General features: G+C 37.4%; 1 protein-coding gene across 6 annotated transcripts in view; it reads left to right on the plus strand.

Moving 5' to 3' along the window:
• Positions 1–17,587, plus strand: part of ARID4B (AT-rich interaction domain 4B) — a 149,744-nt gene extending 132,157 nt beyond the window's left edge. For 4 of the 6 annotated variants that reach the window (XM_077894425.1, XM_077894427.1, XM_077894428.1 and 1 more), the window contains 5 exons: positions 2,688–3,902; positions 7,320–7,433; positions 9,888–10,103; positions 11,395–11,541; positions 15,826–17,587. In XM_077894425.1, the coding sequence (XP_077750551.1) occupies positions 2,688–3,902; positions 7,320–7,433; positions 9,888–10,103; positions 11,395–11,541; positions 15,826–15,953 (1,820 nt within the window). In that variant the 3' untranslated portion in view covers positions 15,954–17,587. Of the gene's footprint in view, positions 1–2,687; positions 3,903–4,284; positions 4,399–7,319; positions 7,434–8,090; positions 8,247–9,887; positions 10,104–11,394; positions 11,542–15,825 lie in introns of those variants that run through there. The other 2 variants (XR_013377529.1, XM_077894429.1) reach the window with 2 other exon arrangements.
• The last annotated feature ends 2,492 nt before the right edge of the window (positions 17,588–20,079 follow it).

The raw sequence follows: 20,079 nt of genomic DNA on the forward strand, positions 1-20,079 counted from the left end.
CAGAGATACAGGTAGAGGGAGAAGCAGGCTCCATGCAGGGAGCCCGATGTGGGACTTGATCCTGGGTCCCCAGGATCACACCCTGGGCCAAAGATGGCACTAAACCGCTGGGCCACCGGGGCTGCCCATGATTCTTTTTTTTAAAGATTTTATACATTTATTGGGGAGAGAGGGAGACAGAGTATATAAGATAGAGCACCAGCAAGGGGAGGAGGCAGTGAGGGGCAGGGAGAAAGGGAGAAGCCGACTCCTCGCTGAGCAGGAGACCAGATGAAAGGCCCCAGGACCTTGAGATCATGACCTGAGCCAAAGGAGACGCTTAACTGACTGAGCCACCCAAGGCTCAGGACATTGAATGTGCCCTAGGACATTGAATCTTTATATTGAAAGAGCTCACCAAACACCTGGTAAATTGGTTAAGAAAGAGCTATGCCACAGTGCATTATTATGAAATTTAAAAATACCAGCAATAAAAACAACCACCACTAAGGACGAGAAGACAAATGAAAGTAGTGTTTTTAACACTTGTAAGGAAAATACCTTCAAAGTTTTGAGGGGAAATAATTTTCAACTTGGAATTCTGTATCTAAAACAATGAAGTTTGAAGAGTAGGATGTATTCAGATATAAGGACAAAGAATATTTATCTTCTATATACCTTTTTCAGGAAAGTACTAGATGATGTGCTCCAACACATACAGGAATAAACCAAAAAAGGGGAAGATGGGCAATTCATTTAACAGTGGGTCTCTGTCAAGAGAAAGCAGTGAAAGGAATTCTAGGATGATGGCTATTAGAGTAGACCCAGAGAGCAACCAACTAGATGGAGTTAGAAAGTAGGCCTCTGAGATAGAGAGATTTGGTGAATAAGGGAATCAGATGGAGTGCTCGACTTAATGGAGCAGTTGAAATAAAGATGAAAGGCCTACAAAAGGAAGATATAACGTAGAAAAGAAAAGAAGGACTTATGGAAACTTGAAAAAAATAAATGGCTCTATCAGAAAAGAAGTTTATCAAGCATGCTGCCTACTTCTGCAGTGAACCACATTTATGTACTCTACAAATAGTATATTTAATTAAAGATGATTATATATAGAAAGTATGACAGGAGATGGGAATATTAATAAGAAAACATCCTCACTGCTCATTGCAGGCTAAATTTCCTAAATGAACAAAGTTACAGTTTTCATCATTTCTAAATAATATACTACCCAAAGAAATGGTATTGAGACTTCAGAGGCTGCAAAAGGAAGAAAAAGAGCTGTTGGTTTTCTTTCTACATTTGTTTGTAGTCATATTTGCATTGCTTCTATGGTTTAAAAAATTCAGTTATACAGAAACATGTTGAAAAGTTAAATGTTTCTGTCTTAATTGTATCATTTTTTATTTTTAGGAAACTTAGCTAAAGAACATACGTAGTGGGACGCCTGCTTGGCTCAGCAGTTAAGCGCATCTGCCTTTGGCTCAGGTTATGGTCCTGGGGTCCCGGAATCGAATCCCAATCGAGCTCCCTGCATGGAGCTTGCTTCTCCCTCTGCCTGTGTCTCTGCCTCTCTCTTTCTGTGTCTCTTGTGAATAAATAAATAAAATCTTAAAAAAAAAAAAAAAAAATATATATATATATATAGTATTGTAATTACAATTCTAAACCAGGAGTTCAAACAGCTTATATTTCTATTTCATCTCGACTTTTATTAGCTCTTTGGGGTAGTTTAACCTCTAAATTCCAGTCTCCTAAACTGTAAAATGGGGTTATTTTACCTGCCCCTTATAGGGTTATTGTGAGACTGAATCAGACAGTCTGTGCAAGGCATATCAAAGTATCTGGCATATGGCATTTTCTCAGTAAATGTTAATATTAAAATCCTAGTAAAGGCAAAATTTTTTAAAGATATATTTATTTATTTTGAGAGAGCTAGCGAGTGCACATGAGTAGGGAGGAGTGGCAGAGGGAGAGGAAGAGAGAATCTCCAGCAGACGCCCTACTGACTGCAGAGCCTTACTTGGGGCTCCATCCTATGACCCATGAGATCACAACCTGAGCTGAAACCAAGAGCTGGATGCTCAACCGACTGAGCCACCCAGATGCCCTGGCAATTATTTTTTATACTTAATTGAATTCATTTACTAAAATGAATTTTTAAGAAATAAAATCTGTAAATATTTATATAAGGTATCAGTTACTTAAGTTAATTGTGTCTATTCTTTAAAACATCATAGAAATTCATTGTTCATAAATCTTTGAATAATCATTACAACACTGAAAAAATGAAGCATATAATTTCCTAAGAATACAGACTTTGAAGTTAGAATTACCTGGACCTGGGACTGCATCCTGACTGCACTATTATATTCTACTCATAAATTTAAGAAGTTTCTTTTTTATAATCAGCTTTATCGAGGTATAATTTACAAACAATAAAATTCATGATTTTTATGCTTACAATTTGTTGTGTTTTGGCAAAAGTGTACAAGAGTGTCACTACAGTCACCCTCTCAATGTAAAACATTACCATCATTGTGTGAGTGTCTTCCCTCTTCAAAACTCCCTTTCCTCACCTGTAAGATGGGGATAAAGCCTAGCAACCCAAGAGGGTTATAAACAGAGGCTAATTATATCAAGCGCCTTGCACAGGGAAGTCATTGCTAGTGTTATTATACTCATTGGCTTTTCTTCTTATTTTCTAGCTTCTGAAAGTTCTGCTGAGGACAGTGAGCAGGAAGATGAGACAGGTGCTCAAGATATAGATAACAGTGGCAAAGAGGACTCTAAGATTGATCATTTGACCCACACCAGAAATGATCTTCTTGCGAAAGAGGAACAGAACAGTTCATCATTGCTAGAAGAAAACAAAGTCCATGCAGATTTGGTAATGTCCAAACCAGTGTCAAAATCTCCAGAAAGATTAAGAAAAGATATGGAAGGATTATCTGAAGATACTGATTATGAAGAAGACGATGAAATTACAAAAAAGAGGAAAGATGTTAAGAAAGACACCACAGAGAAGTCTTCAAAGCCACAAGTGAAACGTGGTAAAAGAAGGTATTGCAATACAGAGGAGTGTTTAAAAACCGGATCACCTGGCAAAAAGGAAGAAAAAGCCAAGAACAAAGAATCGCTTTGCATAGAAAACAGTAGCAACAGCTCTTCAGATGAAGAGGAAGAAGAAAAATCAAAAACAAAGATGACGCCAACTAAGAAATATAATGGTTTGGAGGAGAAGAGAAAATCTCTACGGACAACTGGTTTCTATTCAGGATTTTCAGAGGTGGCAGAAAAAAGGATAAAACTTTTAAATAACTCTGATGAAAGACTTCAGAACAGCAGAGCAAAAGATCGAAAAGATGTCTGGTCAAGCATTCAGGGACAGTGGCCTAAAAAAACACTGAAGGAGCTTTTTTCAGACTCTGACACGGAGGCGGCAGCTTCCCCGCCCCATCCTGCCCCAGAAGAGGGGCCGGCAGAGGGGTCACTGCAGACTGTAGCTGAGGAGGAGAGCTGCTCGCCCAGTGCCGAGCTGGAAACACCACCTCCAGCCAGTGCTGACAGTAAACCCGCTGAGGAAAAAACAGCAGAGATCGGTGACAAAAAAGCAGAATTTCCTAGTAGTGGCAGCAATTCCGTGCTCAATACCCCTCCTACTACACCCGAATCGCCTTCCTCGGTCACTGTAACAGAAGCCGGTCAGCAGCAGTCTTCTGTGACAGTGTCAGAACCGCTGGCTCCAAACCAAGAGGAGGTTCGAAGTATCAAGAGTGAAACGGATAGCACAATTGAGGTGGATAGTGTCGCAGGGGAGCTCCAAGACCTCCAGTCAGAAGGGAACAGCTCACCAGCAGGCTTTGACGCAAGTGTGAGCTCCAGCAGTAGTAATCAGCCAGAACCAGAACATCCTGACAAAGGTGAGGAGCAAAAAGCACACATTGCCTTATTTTAAGATTTCCCTCCTTACGCTGTCAAGGGCTTCACAGTGTCTCCTGTTAGAACATGAGATGTTTAAATGAAATACTTGTGTGACCATGGTAAAATGGAAATTTGAAGGGTAATATGAGTGATGAATAGTGAATGAATTTAAAAGCTTGAGAAGGATTTAATGTCCTTTGCTTGAGCTATTACATTTCATAGTGGACCAGAACACATGCGAAAAGTGCATCCAAAATCCAAACCTGCTTGAAAATTCATTATACATGACTATATGGCATGAGCAGCTGAAATATATTTCTGTAACGTTGTTTTTGCAATTGTAATGTGCAGTTTCTCACAAACATTTTGATTTATTGACAGACCCCTCCACCCTTAACCAAATACTGTATGTAGGGGTTTGGAGCAACCAACTGTCCAGGCACTGCTTTCCTCAGACAACCGTGTCAAACTGATTTTCAAGCCTGACTAACTTGTGTGAGTTTGTAAAGGAATTTGCTGCTTTCTTAGTTGCATAGCTTCCAAATTGAAGGACCAGTGTGTATGTAAATAACCTACAGTAATACTTTTTGATTTTCCATGGAGTTGTTAAAAGAAATTCAAATTAGTACTTTCCAAAGTATTAGTGCCTTTTGATTTTACCATAGCTATACTTCTGTCTTCATTTTTCTTATAAACCACTTCACTCAGGTGTCTTCAAATGAATATAATATACACTGACACTTGACTTCGAAACATACTTTTCCATTGCAAAGATAGGATATATATATATATTTTTTTTTTGGATATATATTTTATATAACATACCAGTTTTTATTATACTTGCCTTACGTTTTTAGCTGAGTTTAAAGAGATGTGGCATAGATCAGATGAGTTAATTCCAAGATTCTCACACAAATATTTTTTTCCTTTTTTTCAGCTTTACTGAGATATGATGTGACACTGTCATACAAATCTGGACTTAAAACATTTCTTTTTAAAAAATAAATGTTGGGACACCTGGGTGGCTCAGTGGTTGAGCCTCTGCCTTCGGCTCAGGGTGTGGTCTCAGAGTTCTGGGACCAAGTTCTGCATCGGGCTCCTTGCATGAAGCCTACTTCTGCTCCCACTGCCTATGTCTCTGCCTCTACCTCTGCCTCTCTCTGTCTCTCATGAATAAATAAATAAAATCTTTAAAAATAATAATAAAAATAAATATTAACTAAAAATATAGTTGCAATTCAGTTGGGATCATCATTATGTTTTCATATCATGCATATAACTACAGTATGTGTTCCATGGAAAAGAGCTAGAATATTCTTTTGACTGACTAAGCACTGCCTTTTTTGGAATCTTGATCTTGACCAGGTTAAAAAGTATTCAACTAAAGAAATACTCCCAAATTTAGGATAATAGAGACCATCTGCTTTATGAAATCAAAGCATAAAATATTTTTTAGAATTGATCTCTCTTTATTTTTTTTAAAGATTATTTATTTATTCATGAGAGACACAGAGAGAGGCAGGGACATAGGTAGAGGGAGAAGAGGCTTCCCGCAGGGAGCCTGATGCAGGACTTGATCCCAGGACCCTGGGATCACCCCCTGAGCCAAAGGGAGACACTCAACCACTGAGCTACCCAGGTGCCCCTTGATCTCTCTTTAAAATAAATTCTTAAGCACCGATTTCATATGGCTTCATTTTAAGAAATTTGTCTACCAATGTCAGAGAATTCACATTATAGCAAAAGTAAAAAGGGAAGTTTTACAACTTAAATTTAGGATTTCCCTCCAATTAGTTCACATTAAGCTTTTTATTTCTTGCACCTGAAAGCTTCAGAATTAACACTCTTTTAGGGAGAAACCTGGCAATTATTTTTAAAACTCTGTGCTTCAACACAGTCATTACTTTAATAACCTCTTTATGTTTCATTTAAATTGTTATATTAAAATAGCATTAGGAGGTCAGCCCGGATGGCTCAGCAGTTTAGCGCCGCCTTCAGCCCAGGGCCTAATCCTGGGGACCGGGGATCGAGTCCCACGTGGGGCTCCCTGCATGGAGCCTGTTTCTCCCTCTGCCTGTGTCTCTGCCTCTCTCTCTCTCTGTCTCTCATGAATAAATAAATAAAAATCTTAAAAAATAAATAAATAAAATAGCATTAGGAAAAGTTATCAGTAAGGTGTAATTTAAAAAATTAGGAAGTTACAAACAAAACAGTTAATAGCCTATTCCTGTCTTTTTTTTTTTTTTTTAAGATTTTGTTTATTTGACAGAGAGCACAAGCAGGGGGAGCAGCAGAGAGAGGGAGAAACAGGCTCCCCACTGAATAAGGAGCCTGTTACAGGGCTCAATCCCAGGACCCTGAGATCATGACTTGAGCTGAAGGCAGACACTTACCGACTAAGCCACCCAGGGCACCCCCCTAGCTTATTCCATTTTTGACCAAGGAAGCCCATCTTATATATTCAAGACTGATTTTACCATTTGTAACAGGACTAAGAAATGTTTCTTGTAGCAAGCATGCATAGTTTTTTTTTTTAATCATATTTATATGTCATTACAGTATCTAACATTGTACTGAGTAGAGATGGGACTTTATTAATCTCTGAAGAAGTCTGGTAGATGGTACATATAATTAGAAATACTTAGAAACACAGCACATGCTGAGGACCATGTTAATAGTATAGAAAAGTGTCCTGAAACTACAGTCTGGAGGAGTGGTCATGACATGAAGCCTGGGCATGTCTTAATGAAGGGAAGGTCTTAGTGAAGATGTAGGATGTGGGCTAGTTCTTAAAGAGGAAGACATTTATGATGTTTCGGGATAATTTCCTGCCAAGAAGATGAAATATTTCTCAGAATTACTATGCTGGATTTGTAAATGGTATATGTGTCAACCAGTGCTCTGGCAGTGAGGTTATTGGTGAAATAAATAAATTGGTAAAATAACTAAGTGTGAATTAGTAAAATTTATCCCATTAATATAAATTTAAAGATTAATGTCATTAAAATATATAGCATTAATATTTTCATCTGTAATTAAATCTTAATATTTATTTTGCTTTTATTGAATTTTAACAAATTTCAGTTTTTATTTTCAGCATTTACCTGTTTTTGAATTACTAGACTCATAAACTTCCAGTACTATTTTGAGAACTGTTTTTAGTTTTATCTGATTTTTCTAAGATGGATGTACCTACTTTATTTGCTTTTTTAAAACTCTTCTATTATGTGTAGTAATTCAGTTCATTAATGATAAGTAATTCTAAAAATTACAGTAATTTCTTTGATAATTGTACCTCTCATAAAGAATATGCATAGTTTCAGAGTTGTTCTCTGCTTCTAAAATGTGGAATTAATTTATACCTAGGAAAGCTTAATTTTACTTTGTGTTACTTAATAATTTCTTTCCCATCATAGCCTGTACAGGTCAGAAAAGAGGGAAAGAATCTCAGGGAGGAGGAAGTTCATCAAAAAAGCAGAAACGAAGCCATAAAGCAACAGTGGTAAACAACAAAAAAAAGGGAAAAGGCAGTAAGTGTGAAACCTCTCGTTATTTAAATATATAAATAATGGCGGATACGGTTTTTTTCCCCCCCATTAAGAAAAGGGTATTCAGGATATGGTATAGTTAAATATTTTGGTTTTGTCTCTGCCCTCAAAAAAGTCACACAGAAGTCTTCTGATCCTAGGTAAATTCTAGGATTAAGCAGTTTGGTGTTATTCAACAGTGGTATTGATTGCTGATGAATGATCAGGTAATCCTCTTTAAAATAATAGCCAATATAAGTTCAACATCTTTGTTAGTGTTATGTCCCACCCATTCTTTCCACTTGACATTATATGTACCATATATAATTGAAAATACTTTCAATTATATATTGTTTTTATTACAATGAAATTGATTGCTTTGTAACTCTTCAAGACAAAATCAGACTGAAAGAGATTAATCAAGATAGCTTTAGAGCTGTAATTCTAACAACTCCAGTCTACTACATTTATCTGTGGTACCCCAAACTGTGTGTCCCAAGAGCAGCTATATAAACAATACTAAAAATTTAACTTTAGTAATGGCTCTGTTTGTCAACCAACAGGAATTTATATACTGTATTTCTCCTGAGAGCTGCACATTTTATCTCTCTTTTGTAGACAAAGTGAGAAGCAGAAAATATGTAAAGAATTTTTTTTCAGGTGCCCCACACTGACCTCCTGCTGCTCTTCCAGGAGACTCCTGCCACCTCCACTGCCTGACCTTTGCTATCGGCCGGCTTGGCTGCACTTCAGTGCAGAAAAGGGTTATGCGGCCAGCTCCCCGAGGTTCTGCTGAGCCCATATGACTTCCAGGCGGTGAATATGGCGTCCCTCGGGGCCCCGGGCGGCTGTGCTCAGCAAGGCCATGAAAGCCAGGCTGAGGCAGACCACTGCATCAGAGTGGGGCCAAGCCTTGGGTGGCTTAGCTAGGAGTTGCCAGGGGTTCCAGAGCAGCAGTGGTGGGGTTGGGAGGGGATTCGTTTAAGATGTGTTTTATAAAGGAGTGGTGGCGTTTCTTCATTCTCCAAACACCACAGTGGGAGGAGTTGCTGTGTACCTTTTCTATCTAGAATACTTTTCAGGCTTTGAAAGCCTAACTATGCTTTTCTTGGGGGTAGCTGTTGTTAAATAACGAAACAATAAATAAATGCTAAGTTGATCATCAATTACTTGGAATATCAAACAGGATATTTAAAGTGTTACTTACTACACAGTGATATTTTTGTCTTAAAGACTTTACCGTTTAGGGATCCCTGGGTGGCGCAGCGGTTTGGCGCCTGCCTTTGGCCCAGGGCGCGATCCTGGAGACCCGGGATCGAATCCCACATCGGGCTCCCGGTGCATGGAGCCTGCTTCTCCCTCTGCCTGTGTCTCTGTGCCTCTCTCTCTCTCTCTGTGACTATCATAAATAAAAAAAAAAAAAAAAAAAAAAAAAAAAAAAAAAAGACTTTACCGTTTAAATGACATTTCCTAAGAGGGCTCATCTTCAACAAGTCACTTAATGTATTCCTATAATTTTGAGTACATCAGTTATATTTGATTGTATTCTATAACTGTTCTGTAGCAGTTATAGTTAATTATATTCTCCCATTTTAATTATTGGGCCAAAGGCTTGGTATATCAGAATGAGGAAACCATTCTCTGAGAATAATTTAGTAAAGTGGAACCAACCCATGGAATCTAAGATAATACTTTGTGTCCAGGAAGTGGTAATTCATGGAAATATCAATCCGCATCATCTATTCACATGGTAAACTGGCAAGGTTAAGCCTTTCTATTGGAGAACTGAGACTGATCAGCAGAGACAGATGTAACACAGTTATTACATAGATTTGTGAAATATTCATACTGAATATATTTACCAGAGTTGAATTGATGGTTTATTTTAGTCAACATGCTATGATATAGGAGTTAGTTAAGGAGAAAATCATGTACACATTAAAGTTTAGAGTTTGGGAACCCAAAGAATTTTTTTTTATTGAATTTCATGATTATATATCATTGTTTGCTTATGGCCAGAGGAGGAGGAAAAGTATTATATGAACATGATATGTATACAACCTAAAATATTAAAATTAAGTTCTTACAATGAGTCATTTTAAAAATGCTGTATTCTGTTTTTCATATAGTAATAGAATAGAATAAAAACGCATTCAAATATATAATTATGATACATTGGCAATCTATCAGGTGTAATGGAAGATTAGTTTGAATGATTTAAAAAAATATATTATTGGCAATTCAGGTAAGAATTTATTGGTTTTGGTTTTGTTGTCCTTCACTGAGATGCTGCTGTATTTGTACATGATGACTTTTCAGGTCTCTAGGCAGGATCTGTAAAGCAAGGTACTAACTTCAGTAGAAAATGTTAAATTGTTAAATTGTTCACTAAAATCTGTGACAAGTTTTTTGTTATTTTTTGGTTTACTAATGCTTTTCTTTTAATTTTTCTTTCAGCAAATAGTAGTGATAGTGAAGAACTTTCTGCTGGAGAAAGTGTAACTAAGAGTCAGCCGGTCAAATCAGTTTCCACTGGAATGAAGTCTCACAATACCAAATCTCCTGCAAGGACACAGTCCCCAGGAAAATGTGGAAAGAATGGAGATAAAGATCCGGATCTCAAGGAACCCAGTAATCGATTACCCAAAGTTTACAAATGGAGTTTTCAGATGTGTAAGTGACATTTAGTATATTGACAATGAAGAGGAAGAAACTTCAGGACAACCTGGGTCGCTCAGCAGTTGAGCATCTGCCTTTGGGTCAGGGCATGATCCTGGGGTCCAGGATCAAGTCCCGCATTAGGCTCCTTGTGGGAAGCCTGCTTCTCCCTCTGCCTATGTCTCTGCCTCTCTCTCTCTCTCTCTCTCTCTCTGTGTCTCATGAATAAATAAATAAAATCTTAAAAAAAAAAAATAGAGGAAGAAACTTCAGCCTAGTAATTCTTTTCAGGCTAATAACTCCAAAAAGGAGGCTATAACCAAACTTAAGACATCATAACCGATGGCAGTGTAGAGAGCTTATTTGGATCTTGATTTGCATGAACAAGTTTCGAAAAGAAAAATTTCAAGGCAATTCAGACAAATATCAACATCGACTAGATAGATATTTATGATAAGATGTTAGAAATTTGCTTAAAAATAATCTGCACTTGGGGATGGGAGTTATCAGTGGGGTAGAAAGAGACAAGATTTGCCAATGAATGCTAATCACTGAAGCTGAATGTTGGTTTGTGGATGGCATTATTATTCTGTGTACTTTAGCTTACATGAGAAATCTCCATAATAAAAACTTCCTGAAAAAGATTACCCCAGAGTTTTTCACACATGGAGATATTCTTAGGAAATTGAAAACTGCTTTTTTAGAGCTTTTTAAAGTTTTCCTACTATTTAAAATTTATAAATTTATACATACGCAAAAAACAAGTTATACATAACTCATAAAAATCAAAAAAGAGGACAAGAAGAGGCTGAAAGACAAAAATTTATCTAAGTATGGTTTTTAGTGATATATTGTGATACTGTGTGAATTTTTAGCATATGCATTTGATACTTATGATAGAATTTTTAGCATATGTATTTAGGTACTAAGTTTTTTAATTTTACGCATTTATTCAACAGATTCAACATGTATTATGTTATAAGCATATATAGGCATAGCTTTTCCTTTTTTTTTTTTTTTTAATTTTTAAGATTTTTAAGTAAGCTGCACCCAACAGGGGACTTGCACCCACTACCCTGAGATCCTGAGTCACATGTTCAACTGACTGAGCCATCCAGGTGCCCCTAAATAGGCATAGCTCGTTATGTTCTAGGCTAAGAAAAAAAAAATCTCAGGGAAACAATATCCATAAGCCTTATTTTAGTTCATCTGTCTTGACCTTTTTTTGCAACCACACTATATGCTTGCTTTTATGTGCTACAGTTTTGTTCAAAAATATGTATTGATGAAACGTTTAAATTCACAGCGGACCTGGAAAATATGACAAGTGCTGAACGCATCACAATTCTTCAAGAAAAACTTCAGGAAATCAGAAAACATTATTTGTCATTAAAATCTGAAGTAGCTTCCATCGATCGGAGGAGAAAGCGTTTAAAGAAGAAAGAGAGAGAAAGTAAGTTACTAACCTTACTTAAACAAGCAATTTATGACTACAGTTAGACTCTTGAGTTTACATCTGTGTATTGTTAGGCAAGTCCTTTAATCTCTCTGTCTTATTTTCCTCATCCATAAAATGGAAAATTTTATCTAAAGAAAAAAATTATTTCAAATCACAATGTTCGCTTTCATGGAGTTTATAATCTGCCTCAAAAAACCCAAATTAGATTTCAGATAGTAAAGAACACTGTGAAGAGAATAATGTTAACCCAGGGATTGGATGTGTTAGATTACAAGTGGTCGGGACATTTCATTGAGACCTGAATGACCAGAGGAAGTGAGAGAAGCTAAATCTGAGGGAAAAGAGTTCTCTTAGTCTTCCAGGGCTGCCATAATAAAGTACCACAGGCAGGAGATACATGGCTTACCTCCAAATACTGTCACATTGGAAGTCAGGGCTTCAACATAGAATTTGGGGAGACAGAATTCAGTGCATTAGAGAGTCCTGGGCAGAGAGAACAGCAAGTATTCCCTAAGATAGAGGTGTGGGGTTTTTTGTTTAATTTTTTTTTTTTTTTTAACATTTTGGGCCAGATAATTCTTTGCTGTTGGGGGCTGTTCTGTGCACTGTAGGATGGGTTAGCATCAGCCCTGGCCTCTACCCACTGGGTGCCAATAGCCCGTGCCTCACAATCGTGACAAACAAAAATGTCTTCAGATGTTTTTCAGATATCCTCTAGGGGGCAAAATTGCACCCCAGGCTGGAAACAGCTGCTCTAAGGTGGGAAAGCACTTTAGTGCTTTCAGGAGCAGAAAGAAAATCACGGTGGTGAAAGTGGTAGAAACGTAATCTAGGTAGGCAGAAGCCAAATCCTGTGGGGCTTTGTAGGCAAGGATGACAGGTTTAGATTTTATTCTAAGTGAGATGGACAGCTATTTGAAAGTTTTAAACAGGAAAATGTTGTGGTCTATTTATAGTTTTTAAAGATCACTGCTATGTGGAAAGCAAACTCTAGATGGGCAGTGGTAGAGGGAAGCAATATCAGTTAGGGAGATGTTAAATTTACAGTGGCTTCTGGGGGCGAGTGACAGTGCTCTGGACTGCGTGCTGGGTTAACAGTGCTCACTGATGGATTCGGTGCAGGTGGAGGGAAGAAGCAGCAAGATGACCTGTAGGTTTTCAGCTGGAACACACGGCTACTTGGTGCTGACTTTGGAAATGAGGAAGACCTAAAGAGGAAGACCTAGGGATCCCTGGGTGGCGCAGCGGTTTAGCGCCTGCCTTTGGCCCAGGGCGCGATCCTGGAGACCTGGGATCGAGTCCCACGTCGGGCTCCCAGTGCATGGAGCCTGCTTCTCCCTCTGCCTGTGTCTCTGCCTCTCTCTCTCTCTGTGTGTGTAACTATCATAAATAAATAAAAATTAAAAAAAAAAAAAAGAGGAAGACCTAGAAAAGATATGGGTTGGGGAACACAGGATCAGACATATTTGTTTTTGTCATGGTACTTTTTTTTTAGGATTTTATTTATTTGAGAGAGAGAATGTGCACACAAGCGAGGGGAGGGGGCAGAGAGGGGTAAGCAGACTCCCCACTGAGCCGAGAGTCCTGAACTGTGCTCAGATCCCAGAACTCTGAGATCATGACCTGAGCCAAAGTCAGACACTTAACCGACTGAGCCACCCAGGTGCTCCTTTGCCATGTTACTTTTTGAAATACCTATTGTGCATCCAGATGGAGATGTTGGGTAGAGGGTAGGATATGTAAGTGTGTAGCTCAAGGGAGAAGGCAGGACTAGAGAGATCACTTTTAAGTCACTGGCATAGCTAGGGTACAGTTCTTATCCCTAGTGGTTTATTAAGCCCCAGTACTTGAGAAAATCGCCTAGAAAATAAACGTGAGTACAAAAGAAAGAAAGTGGAGGCAAGCCCACTTTTAGGAGTAGTGCTGAGAGGGAAAAGATTGAAGTAGCAAGACTTGAGGAGTAGCCGTATATGAAGAAAACCAGGAGAGGCTGGCCAACAGTTGAGGAAGAGGAGAGTGCTCATTTATGTCAAATGTTGCTGAAAGGCCAGTGAAGTGGCCAGTGGCTGATCAATATTGGAATCACTAGTGACCTTTTCAAGAGCATTTACTATGAACTGTGGCAGTGGAGAAGCTGGATTAAAGCTGATTGGGATAGGGGGAGGTGAGGAGGTCGAGATGGTGACCCTAGGAAAAAGGGAGCCCTAGGAAAATCTCAGGTTTTGTAGTGAATGCAGAAAGGGGACATTAGAGATGGGGGGAGGGACAGTGTCATTGCAAGCTTATGATTTTTCCTCCCTGACCCTCTTCTTTTTCCACTGTTCTCATGCTCTGAAGCACTTTGATTTCATTTTTTTTTCTTCAGAGGAATATACTTCCATCCCTCTTCTTCTGTTGTGATAAGTCCTATAACTCTTTCCAACTTTGTCTAGGCTTTTTAATTTGTGTGCTGGCTGAAAGCCTGGGTTATGGAGTAATTTGAAAAGAAATGCTAATATATAGAAAGTATATACAGAAACATTCTGTCAAAGGAAGGGGATCAGGATTGTATTTGATATGTAACCATCTAAAAATAATTAAAAATCAATTATAAGCATACTATTTAAATCCTTATGCTAGAGCTCCTTCTTCTTAAGTCATCTAAGCCTTTTTAGAGTATTTTTTATGTAATAAGAGGTCTATCCAGAAACTGCTCCTCTAAAAACAGTGTTTTGTGTATGTGTCACCACAGATTCTCTATAGCAAGTGATTCTGATAAATGGATGCTTTCTCTGGGGTGTTAGCATTAAAAGTTCCTAAATACTATTAAAATATCAGTCAGAAAATGACTATCCTAGTTGTCAAAGAAAAGCAAACCAAATATACTATTCCTAGCCATCCCCACACTCAAAATGTATAACTGAAACCAATGCTAGGAAAATATAGTTTAATTCATATACATTGCTGGAAGCATTGGCACAATTATTTTGGAAAACAATTTAATTATATATTTGGAGAACTAGCTAATTCCAGGTCTAAGAATAGGTCTCAAGGAAAAATAGTAACCATAAAGAAGTTTGTTGTGATAATATTTATAATAACAAATTATTTAAATTGTGATACATTAAAGAAAAAGTAGACATTTAAAATTTTATTTAAAATGCTCAAAATGAAAAAAAAAATAAAATGCTCAAAATGTTCATTGCATTTTTGTTGGTAACAGGAAGAGACTAAAAATTAAATATTATAATTCATAAATATAATGGAGTACTATTCAACTTTGAAAAGACAAAGAGGTAGATTTATATATGTATCAATATGTAACAATCTCCTGAGACAGATTGTTTAAAAAGAAAAATCAAGAATCAAACAATATATATACTATGATTGTGTTTTTCAAGTAGAGTTGTAGCTGCACATATTAAATTTGCATATCATATCTCTAGCTTCTGGAGATAACATTCTTACAGAACGGGGGCTAGAAACATTTTCCATAGAGGCAGATGATAAATAATTTGGGCTTTGAGGGCCAATTGGTCTCTTGAGAACAACTTCACCCTGCCGTCGTCGTACGTGTGAAATCTACCATAGGCAAGATGTAAGCACATAGGCATGGCTGTTTCCAGTAAGTTTTTCTTAACAGAAACAGATGGTCTAGATTAGGCCTGGAGGCAATAATTTGCCAGCCCCTATTCTAGAGTTTTGAAGACAATGAAGCAACTGGTAACAAGGGGGAAGTGGAAGTTGGAGGACTTACGGAGGGTTTTTGATGAGATTTGCTTTTCTACCTTATATTCCTGTACTGAAGGAGTTTCTTTTACCTTGTACATGTATCCATTATAACATTTTTCCCCCAAATAATTGATCTATAACAAGGAGAGAATTTCCCTGAGGAAAATAACAAATTTATCATTTGCTTTGTAAACAAAGTATAGGAAAATGCTATAGTTGAGCTGTGGTCCCTTTTGTTCCAACTGGAAGAAGCAATTAGCCTCCCATTCTCATCACCATTTAAATTCATAAGAAACCCCAAACACTGGAAGATGCAGGACTTAGTAGGAGGGAAATTATTTTTGGAGGGATTACAGATTTTTCCTATTGGATTTAAAGTTCTTTTTGACATGTGGTCTAGCTACTTGAGATACACTAGTTTTTCCTTTTTTGATACTATGGTATTGTGACATTGCAGAATGCTCATATAAACTAAGTGATTTTAGTCCAGTGGACTGGTGTTTGCTTTCTTTTTGTTCTTGTATAAACATTTATTTAAGTCTCTGGTTTGATTTCTCCTTTCCTCAGGTGCTGCTACATCCTCATCCTCTTCTTCCCCTTCATCCAGTTCCATAACAGCTGCTGTTATGTTAACCCTAGCTGAACCGTCAATGTCCAGCGCATCACAAAATGGAATGTCAGTTGAGTGCAGGTGACAGCAGGACTTGCTAAAGCACTTTGCACTTAATGGCTGTTGAGGGCCACGTCTTTTTTTATACTGCACAGTGGCACAAAAAAAAAAAAAAAAATCAGACAAGCACTATTTTATATTTAAAAATTGTTTCTTGACAAGCTGACTTGGCACTTAAGTGCACTTTTTTTATGAAGAAAAAGTACAATGAACTGCTTTTCCTCAAGCAATAATTGTTTCCAACTTGTCTGGGAATTGTGTGTCTGGTAACTTGAAGGCCTTCCACTGTGGCAAATGGAGGCTTTTCACTGCCTGTAGAGACAATACAGTAAGCATAGTTACTCGGTGGGCCAGAACATGTTAAGATAACTTACTGTATATGTATTCCCTTGTATTTTGTTAAAGCTGGAACATTTGATATTTTTCCATTTATTTATGAAAAAATATGAACCTATTTTCATTTGTACGAGCTAATTGTTTTTTAAAGCAAGTCACCTTAGGGTGGCTTTAATTGTATAAGTCAAGCACATGTAATAAATTCAAAACCTGCAGTTAACAGGATATTAGACATCAATCCTGGTAACCAAATATTAAAGATTCTCTTTAAAAAAGACTGAACATGTTTACAGGTTTGAATTAGGCTAAAAGGTCTTGCAGTGGCTTTTCATGCCCCTTCAAATTGGAATGGAACTACTGTACTTTGCCATTTTTCTATAAATCAGTATTTTTTTTTAATTTTGATATAATACATTGTGTGAAAAAAGAAAATGGCTAATAAACTGTATTAAATCTTAAACAATGTATAAAGATTGTACTTAGCCAGTTCAAAGTGTATATTTATTCATAATGAATTATAACAGTTATATTTTTGTGTTTTCTTGTAAATGTTTCTTTTTCCTTAAATACAGATAATTCATTTGTATTGCTTATTTTATTATGAGCTACAAGAGGACTTCAGGAACAAGTAAACTGTATTAGTATGTTTCAAGGTTGTTGATATGAACTGTCTCAAAAGGATGGTTGTTATTTTAAGTATAAATAGCTAATCGGAGTGGTAGGCCTACAAAATTAAATGCCTTGTATAAAATCCAAAATGAACGCAAAATTGTTTTCACTTGTATTGACTTTATGTTGTATGATTCCAATCTCTGTTCTGTTTGGCACTTGTATTTAATTCTACACCTTTGTAAGACATTTGTATATTGCGGATGTGTTCATTCAAGCTATTTAATACCTGGCACTGTTAATACACAGTACTTTACTGTACAGACTGTTTTACCGTTTTAATTGTAGTTCTGTGTACTTTCTTTGGATGGGGCTGGCATGTTTTATTTGTTTTCTGGCAATACGACGTGAGAATTTCGAAGCGTTTTGTTGTAGATGCTAACGTGTCAGAATCCTTTACATTCAACTTTTCTAAGAAAAGCATTTTCAGTCTTGTAGTGTGTGCTTACAGTAACTAATTTTGTTGAAAATGGTTTCAAGTTATTCAAATTTGTACAGGACTGTAAAGATTTGTTGACAGCAAAACGTTGAAGAAAAAGCTTATAGAATAAAAGCTATAAAGTATATATTAGGATCTGCAAACAATGAAGAATTATGTAATATATTGTACAAATGTAAGCAGAGGCTCTGAAATAAAATGCCATAGTTTGTGAATCCTTGATTTTGTTTCTAAAAGATAAAGTAATTTTTTAAAAAAAGATTTTATTTATTCATGAGACACAGGCAGAGGGAGAAGCAGGCTCCATGCAGGGAGCCCGATGTGGGACTCAATCCCAGGTCTCCAGAATTAGGCCCCAGGCTGAAGGCGGCGCTAAACCACTGAGCCACCCAGGCTGCCCAAGATTAAGTAATTTTAGTTCATTTCTATATGTGATGACTGACTGGAACATATATCTCTAGCCCGTTATTATCAGAAAAGGGGTTCACTGACCTGCCAAAAAGGGAAATATTATACCTATTAAAATTAAAAGTCCATTAACCAGACACAGGATTTATTAGGCATTTTTATATGTTTATATACACTATAGACTATTTTGCTTGAGTCTGAATATGAATATTTATGACTTGGGAGGTTTGTCTAAAGAAGAAAAAATTTATTTCCTTTAACATGTGAAACCTGCACCAGCAGCTTTTTGCCTTTTTTCTGTCTTGTAATTTCATTCATTGGACTTTTACTTTTAGTGCACTCTGCCCTACTGCACATTGGAATCATCTGGACATTGTTTTTTTTTTTTTTTTTTTTTTTCCAAATATTTATTTATTTATTTATTCAGAGAGAGAGAGAGACAGAGAGAGGCAGAGGGAGAAGCAGGCTCCATGCAGGGAGCCTGACATGGGACTCGATCCCAGGTCTCCAGGATCACACCCCAGGCTGCAGGCTGCCCTCATCTGGACATTGTTAAAACAATAGTCCGTACTCCCACTGTGCCCATGGAGATGGTGGGGGGGCAGCTATTGCCCCCCAAAGAGTCGTACTTAATTGGTCTAGGATGGTGCTTGGTTATTGATCTTTCTTTAAAGGTCTCCAGTGATTTAATATGCGTCTGAGTTGAGAACCACTGCTTTTCTCCACTTTTAAAAAATCGGTAATTAGGATTTTTGCCCCATTTAATGAACTTTCCATCAAGAGACAATCCTTTAAACAATTTTTAAGGCCTAAAAAGCTCAAATGTATAGTTTTAAATCAACTTTGGGATGATCCTTTATTTTTACAGAAATTTGCTTAACTTCTAAGAGGTGAATTTTAAAATCTGAAGAACAGTGCTTCCCAAAATGAAGTCCTAGATACTGATTCCTGGAAATACTCTGGCAATTGTCAGATATATATGCCATATATAGCACTCCTTTTTCTGCAGAGATTCAGTGTTAGCATATTCAAAACTAAGGAGGCCTGTGAAGACACCTGGCTAACTTCCTTTACCCTTCTGTTATCAATCTTACCTGACCATGACACCTTGTTTTTCAAGGAACTACTGCTATCACCTACTTTGCGTGTTACAGAAATAGTGCTCTAAAGGGGAACAATTCTAAACTTTGTTGGAGTCAACATTTACTATCTGGGGCCTCTCTGCCTTCCTGCCCATTCTGTCCTTCCCAGCTTCTCTGGAGAGTTTGAGAATTTCATGGTTATTACCAGAATTTGACTTAACGTTTTCATCTGGGCACCTGAACTATATTTTATCAACCTAGTTACAGTGTATGGTAAAATTAGGATGTGGGTTTTTTTTCTCCAAACCTTTTTTTTTTCCCCCTACTGAAATAAGCTGAGAGTGCGGTCTTATTAATATTCGTAACCTGGGGAGACTGGGGAAGCTGAAGCAGCAAACATAAAGACCACTAACATTTTTTACAAAGTGTTTTTGTCTATTTTTTTTTTTTTTTCAAGTAGGCTTGATTCCCAGTGTGGAGCCTGATACAGGGCTTGAACTCATGACTGTGAGATCAAGACCTGAGCTGAAATCAAGAGTTGGACACTTAACCAACTGAGCCGCCCAAGCGCCCCTTGTCTGTGCTTTCCTATGAAAAGAGTCTTTATGTTTTAAACTTTTCAAAGCGGTTAAGTGATCTCCAAAGGCTTAAAAACCAGTTCTGAACAGCAATGGGGATCGTTTAAGTCTCCAACCAGAGCCTCTTTCATCCTAATTATTTTCCTCTAGAAATGTGTGCTACCTTTCATTCTTTATGAGTCCATTTCTCCACCTTTCAATTTTCACCTAATATTTACGGATTTTTGGCTAACATCATAATGGGTTTTGTGTATATTATATGTGAACTCCTGGAGGAATAGTGTCATGGTTTAGTTGTGGAAGTAATATATGTAAGACTTAAATATGTGCTAAACTACATTGTAAGGAAAAACCAGTGCATAAGAGTTTAAAGGGGTGGTGAATTAGTATACAGGACATGTGATGACAGATGTGATGGTGACACAGAGGAGATGCAAACCTTGAAGTAACATTTGAGGGAGATTCATCTAGAAATAGACTGTAGGCAACAGTGGAGAGGAAGAGTCGGGAAAGACCAGATGTGATGAAGTTGCAGTGCTACAGAGAGAAAATGATTCTTGGAAAAATGCTAGAGAGTAAGGAGGGAATGGGATTGGGAGACCTTCTGAAGGAAAAAATGAGTAGAATCTCTTCGGAGGG

Source organism: Canis aureus, chromosome 4 (genome assembly GCF_053574225.1).
Source record: "Canis aureus isolate CA01 chromosome 4, VMU_Caureus_v.1.0, whole genome shotgun sequence".
Taxonomy (NCBI): domain Eukaryota; kingdom Metazoa; phylum Chordata; class Mammalia; order Carnivora; family Canidae; genus Canis; species Canis aureus.